This window comes from Palaemon carinicauda, chromosome 11, assembly GCF_036898095.1.
Source record: "Palaemon carinicauda isolate YSFRI2023 chromosome 11, ASM3689809v2, whole genome shotgun sequence".
NCBI lineage: Eukaryota > Metazoa > Arthropoda > Malacostraca > Decapoda > Palaemonidae > Palaemon > Palaemon carinicauda.
The window spans coordinates 16,176,248-16,183,747 of NC_090735.1; the positions used below are offsets into that span (position 1 = coordinate 16,176,248).

The 7,500-nt window shown below is 31.3% G+C and overlaps 1 protein-coding gene across 1 annotated transcript in view; it reads left to right on the forward strand.

The window, feature by feature from the left end:
- The window catches only part of LOC137649176 (E3 ubiquitin-protein ligase TRIM9-like), a 50,892-nt gene extending 46,763 nt beyond the window's left edge, over positions 1 to 4,129 (forward strand). Inside the window, exons 13-14 of the mRNA XM_068382165.1 lie at positions 2,245 to 2,417; positions 3,136 to 4,129. Coding sequence (XP_068238266.1) covers positions 2,245 to 2,417; positions 3,136 to 3,267 — 305 coding nt within the window. The 3' untranslated portion in view covers positions 3,268 to 4,129. The remainder of the gene's footprint in view (positions 1 to 2,244; positions 2,418 to 3,135) is intronic.
- Positions 4,130 to 7,500: the final 3,371 nt, after the last annotated feature.

Here is a 7,500-nt window from a genome sequence, read left to right on the forward strand (position 1 = left end):
ATATATATATATATATATATATATATATGTGTGTGTGTGTGTGTGCGTGTATGGCTACATCTAGAAAGTCCAGGGTTTAACACAAAAATTCTGAGTATTTCAGATCCAAAGTTTAAGTATGTACAGTATGTATCGTTTCTGGAAACTTAGTCTAAAAATTTACCAACGTCAAAAATTAATTTCAGATCACAAATTCATGTATGTACATATTTTACGCTTTACAAGTAATTTCGATGGTTATATTGTCAAGTTTTATGTGAACATCTAATGTCAGGCGCCGAGAACCGGTTATATTATCTGTATAAATAATAACAAAAGAGAAATTCCGCTTTTATGAATAATAACAAATGTAGGGCATTTGTTATTGTTTTTAAGATATTTTATTATTAATTTTTCTGATCGTTTGTTTATTTCCTTATTTACTTTCCTCACTGGGCTATTTTTCCCCGTTGGAGCACTAGGGCTTATAGCATCTTGCTTTTCCAACTAGGGTTGTAGCTTGGCCAGTAATAATAATAATAATAATAATAATAATAATAATAATGATAATAATGATAGTAATAATAATAATGATAATTATGATAATAATAATAATAATAATAATAATAATAATAATAATAATAATTGTTTTTTTATGAAAGACTTAAAAACCTGGAAGGAAGCGTTGGAATCCTTCTATCATTAAAACTAGATTTTAGTTATGAACACTATTTTCAGGGGTTAGTGAATAAAATGGAATATTAGTTTGAAATTCCCTATTGTTAAATTACCGACTAGTATTTCAAAAGATTGAAGAACAACATCCATTTAGTGCAAAAATGTTTTTTTTTTTTTTTTTTTTTTTGATGTTACATGTGTTATTCCAGAAGGATTTAAAAAGGTTTTATATAACGAAAACTATCGGTTTCAGAAGAAAAATAATCAAAATTTCAATGCGTCAACTTCACTGCTAAAAAGAAAGTGTAATTTTAATCGGAAATTCCACGTAAAAATATACTGTTTTCAGCCGTATTTCAGTAAAATACAGGCGACTGTTATATTACCTCACTTTGTTATTATCTTTTACGGCTTGGTTACCGTAATATCACTCCTTAATGTCAATATATCCGTTTTTTAAACGGTAAAAATCCTGAAATAACTGTTGCCAAGCATTTACCGTTTTTAATACAATTTTTTTTAAGTGTTTAATATTCTTAAAAGAGGAAAAAAAGCATATACAAAGTTCCTAGCAACAAGAGAATTAGAGAATGTTATATTACCTGATCATTTCAGTTTTGGAATTTCTTGGACTATAAAACTTGAGATTCATCATCTTCTCTTATATTGCATTATATAAAAGATTGATTGATTAATTTGAAGTTTTCTGGCATCCTAACATCTAAGGTCTTGTGACCAAGTTGTGGAATGATCTTCCTAATCGGGCAGTTGAATCAGTAGAACTTCAAAAGTTCAAGGTTGCAGCAAATGTTTTTATGTTGAACAGGATGACATAAGTCTACTTATAGTCTATATATGAATTATCTGTTTTAATGTTGTTAATGTTTTTGAAATATTTTTTTTATTTTTCATTACTTCTTATATCGTTTATTTATATCCTTGTTTCCGTTCTTCAATGGGCTATTTTTCCCTGTTGGAGCCCCTATTGTGGTTTTACAACTAGGGTTGTAGCTTGGCTAGTAATAATGATAATATAAGAGAACTTAGTTTGGACTTTGTTGGCGCATGTGTCTAAAATATCTAGATATTTCACTTCAAATTTTCGATTCCTTATCTTTTCTTATTTTTCCTTACATAAGAGAGCTTAGTCAGTTTGGACTTTGTTGGCATAAGTATCTAAAATGTTTAGATATTTCAGTTCAAAATTTTCGATTCCTTATTTTTTCTTGTTTCATTATATAAGAGAACTCAGTCAGTTTAGACTTTGCTGACATAAGTGTGTAAAATATTTACATATTTCATTATTGCGAAGAATTTGAACTCACCATCTTTTCTAGATATTTCACTTCGAAATTTGAGATACCTTATTTTATCCAATTTTTCATTACATAAGAGAATTTAGTCAGTTTGGACTTAGTTAGCATAAGTGTCTAAAACATTTTTAGATATTTCACTTCAAATTTTGAGATTCCTTATAAGAGAACTTAGCGAGTTTAGACTTTGCTGATATAAGTGTCTAAAATATTTAGATATATCATTATTAATAATGATTTGAACTCACCCTTTTTTATATTTTTATTTTATTAGGTAACGACGTACATGGTTGGGCCATGTATATCGATCACCAACGATCCTGGTTCCTCCACGGGGCAGCCCATCACGGGCGTTGCGATGGGGGCGTGGGCGTTGGGTCTACCGTGGGTGTGCTTCTTGATCTCAACCACAGAACATTGACCTTTTATGTTAATGATGAACAACAGGTAAATATACACTTATAACTACTTCAAACTCTAAATGGGTTTCATTAAGTTTTGACCTTTTTATAAGTATTTTGATCTGTTTGTCATCCGTCTTTTGACTTTTTTCTCTGTACATGTTTTTATATCTGTTACACACACATACACACGCATATATATATATATATATATATATATATATATATATATATATATATATATGTGTGTGTGTGTGTGTGTGTGTATACAAAATACATTTTTTTCATGGAGTAATGTTAGATAAATTTTCGTTTAGTATGAGTCAGGTAAAAAGAGAATAATTTATCCATCTATACGAATTTAGATCTTTTTTTTTTATCCGTCCTTTAAACTTTTTACCATCCACACTTTTTCAATATCTGTTAAACGTATAAGTCTACAAAATGCAAAATTTCTTTTCTAATGAGTAATGTTCGATAAATTTTCGTTTAGAAAGTCAAGTAAAAGTAAGCTTATTTTCATCTCTACATATTTAGACCTTGTTTATTTTTATCCGTCGTTTATTTTCTATCAATTAAACGTATTAATTTATAAAGTACAAAATTATTTTTATAGAGTAATGTTCGACAAATTTCCGTTAAAACAACAGGTAAAAAAACGGTAAGTTTTGCTAAGTCGACATTAATCCATATCGTTATCAAAACTAAAACCTTTAAGCTTTCTCTACCTGTGGTGGCTATTTTAATTGATTGATTGATTCCAGGGAGACGTAGCCTTCACGGACCTGGACGGCCTCTTCTACCCAGCGGTCAGCGTCAATCGAAATGTCACGGTCACATTGCACACCTCCTTGGATCCCCCACACTCCGACTACGACAGTCAGTCGGATACATGAGACATACAGGGCGCCACCAAACTCTAAATTTGAGTGGCTTTTGCAGTATGCCAGGAGAGGAAGGATGAGAGGGAAAGCCTAAGGAGAGGTAGATACAGAGTGTATGACAGCTATGGTAAGAATAGAACATAGCACGAACTATCAAATGCAAGAGGAGACGAGAAAGAATTTGCAGAGCAAATCGAGTGATGCTTTTGAGTTTCGAGCGAGATTTGAAAGAAATAATGTATCATTCTTCTCGGTACTCATTTGTAAGTGTTTTGCTGCTATTAGGAAACAGATTGACGATGATTTTTTTGGAGGTAATGATATAAAGTGGCTGAGAATACAGGAATACTTCATTGAAGCCCTAACCTCAAATTCCTTGATAGATATATAGAGAATTTACCTGATTAAAAAAAAAAAAAAAACCCTTTTGATACCAGTTTTAGAATATTGGAATCTTCTGTTTGAAATAAAAGCTTATTCAGTTATAGATATATATCTGGAATAAAGAATTGATTGAATGCTGGAATACTAGTGTAACAGGACAGAGGTGAAAAACAGTTTTGTATATTCTAAAAAAAAAAAAAATGGGTATCAGGAAACCACTAAAGACTAGAAAACACTACTAAGAATAAAGAAAAAAAATATTTTCAATTTGTAACACATCAGAAAAAAACTTTGAATATGGGTACCAAAAATATGATGATGCTAAAAAAAACACATTTGAAAAAAGAAACGTAATATGCATATATATGAATATTGAAAAATCATGTGGCAGAGAAAACAAATTAAGAAATACAATAGATTTTCAAGCCTTAGGTAGCATAAATTACGGTCTGGAAATTATCATTCAGGTATCGTGACATTTATTGTGAGAAACGATTATATATATATATATATATATATATATATATATATATATATATATATATATTATATATATATATATATATATATATATATATATATATATATATATATATATATTTACGCATATATGTGTATACATCTTGGCTTAGAAATTCTTCGGTGCTAAAAATACCTTCTTTTGGAAATGTCGAGGTCAACAAACACAAACGAAACAAAAGACGAAAATAAAAAAAGGTCCCAAATTATATGCATGGTCGAAGACATAGAACTAAAAAAGTACTGTGTTACAAAGAAGAAAAAAACCAAAGTGCAGTTAAAAAGTAAATAAAAAGAATGCATGAAATGGCCTGAAAAGCTTTCATATTTTTACATTTTCTTTTTACACGAAGAAGCAGTGAAACCAACTCCAGCTGAAGAATCGGTTTTTTTTTTCCGTTGATGTTTTGGGTTTATTTTTTTTTTTTATCCACCGGAACCATGACGTTCTCTGTGTCATGCGGACCTAATGTCCGGATATAAAAGTCCTAAAGTCCGGATATAAAAGAAGATTCATTCGATGCGCCTTGCTTCCAAATACGTCGGAGTTCGGGTTAGACGAGTCTTTGCTGTGTAACCGCATCCGTCATATCACTGAAACTGCCAGCGAGACAGAGATTGCGTCGAGGTCGACTTTGAAATACTAATAGGAGAGAGAGAGAGAGAGAGAGAGAGAGAGAGAGAGAGAGAGAGAGAGAGAGAGAGAGAGAACCGACCGTTGATAGCTAACACCAATTTCCGTAATTCATCTTAGCGCTTTGCTTGTCAAACGTAGCATATAGCTTACATCAACAGCCATTAACGTAACGAAATCCAATTTCTATGTTTCAGCGATTACTTAGATATTTAATTCGCCTTTAGAAAAAACCAATAAATAAGGGTTTATTTTATCTTGTAAAAACCTTTTCTTTCATTTCTCTCTTGTAAAAGATGTCAATTTCTTGCTGTTCATAAATGCTTGCATTCAAGAATATAGGCGGAATTCTGACGACGTGATTTCATCATCGTCTTCAGTGTACTTACATGTGTGTCGACGGTGGTCGTCCAAAATCCACCATTTCTTTTTATCCCATCAAAGTGTGTCCGTAGAACTTTTTTTTTCAGTTTCGGAGCGAAGCGTTGAGAGAGCGTCATCTTTTATTATTTCTCCTTAACGGTGTTTGATATTATTAGGAACGGTGAAAACTATATCCATTGGAAGTGATCGAAAGTGATTAGAAAAATATGATAGCGCGAACTTCCAATCGGGAAGGACCTGAATCCTTGCTCATCATTACTTATGATGGAAAAAGTGGGTAATATATCGGTTGAGTCCCTCCCAGTGCCATTACCGCTTGCCAGTACATAGGAGCTTGATGAATTTCTTTTTCGCGAGCAAAGCGAGCCCTCGGCGGAGCAAAAACCATTAGACTCTATCTAAGTATTACCGAAATCTAAAAGTTTTTGCTTCGCCATGAGCTCGCTTCGCTCGCGAAAAAAAAAACATCAAGCTCCTATGTACTGGCAAGCGGTAATGGCGTTGGGTGGGACTCTACCGAAATATTACCGAAAAGTGACCATTCTACTTCTGTATTGGGATTATTTATGGTGGAAAGAAGATAAAATGATACATGATCAACAGAAATTCACCATTTTTTTTTATAGCATAAATTAATGGCTAATAACACATTGTTTTTCTTTTGCAAGTGTTAAGCGTTAGAAAAATGCCATGATTAATCCGACCATTTGTTGCTGAGTTTAATATTATGAGAGTGATTTTCATATACTGCGTGTATATATATATATATATATATATATATATATATATATATATATATATATATATATATATATATATATATATATATACTTTTTTGAAATAATGCTTAGTTTAGGATTCGGGTAAATATTTTCCTTTAGGCAAAAACGTTGTTTTTAAGAATATTTTTCTCATATCTTTTTTTTTTCACTTTAAGTCCTACCATGCAGTTACGAGTTCCTTAGCAGTGTAAAGCAATGAGTGTTGGCTTTGAGTTTTATGTTATATATGTAGATATATATATATATGTGTGTGTGCATGTTATGTATAAACAACATACAAATGCTTATGTGTTTATACATAAAACTGATTATGGCACCAATGATTTAATTTTTTTTTTTTACATTGCATTTGTTTAGCACTAATGTTGCAACAATGGATAACTATACTGTGTATAGTTTAGGCATCTTTACCTTTGCTAGCTAGTAAGATCATCTACCGCATTTCCAATTCGAGGATTTCATATTCGTTTACCTGCGACACTGTACATAACATTAACACATAGTTACTATTGATTTAAAGGGATCACATGAGCGCACTGACTCTTGGCTTCGTCGTTTTACAGGAGAGTTGAGTTCGATCCCCAAGTAAGAAGAAGGAAAAGTAGATAAAAGATTTATGAGATATTATTATCATAACTGGCAACCGGATATCACATTACCAGCTAATGAGTGTTATTTTTTTACCGTATGAATAATCACTTCATTTTTCTTTTTTGTTCTTTCACTTAATGATTTCCGAATTCATCTACCTCTCAGCGTTTCCCAATCCTGTTCTTCTTACTCTTTTCACATCAGAAAAGTCTCATAAATCAAATTGAAACTGAATAACATAAAAAAGTCTCATAAATCAGTTTGAAACTATGTAAAAAAAGTCTCATAAATCAAATTGAAACTAACATAGAAAAGTATCATGAATCAATTTGAAACTATATAAAAAAAGTCTCATAAATCAAATTGAAACTAACATAAAAAGTCTCATAAATCAATATGAAACTAAATATCTTATTAGTATTTGTCTAATTTGACTTCGAAACGGAAAGATATCGAAGTTTTATTAAACCACCATTGATTTAACTTCGTAGCCATCCGTAATAATTACGATTTTGAGTAGTGATCGTCATTAGCACCTTAACCTTAGTAATTGCCACCCGATGCTGATTGGAGAATGAAAAGGTGAATAACAACACCGTATCATTCATTCATTCATTCTTCATCCCGGAGGAAGGGGGTAAAACAAACTTAAACATCATCACCTTCAGATTCTTTCACTCTCGACTGTAAGTATTTTGTACTTTTATAAGAAAAGAAATGTTTTACATTGTTGTTCGAATGAGATATCTCTTCATTCTGTATCTTGGATTCCTCCGACTATAAAACTTACTGAATATTGATGTCTCTGTCTACGAAATTCCGAATAAGGAAACTACGAATCCTAACGACTTCTTTTCACGAATTTCATTTTTATTTTATTAATCTTGTAGTCTTTTTTATTTTTATTTTAAAGTGATAATACAAATTCATACAGAAGAATTTTTTTTTCCT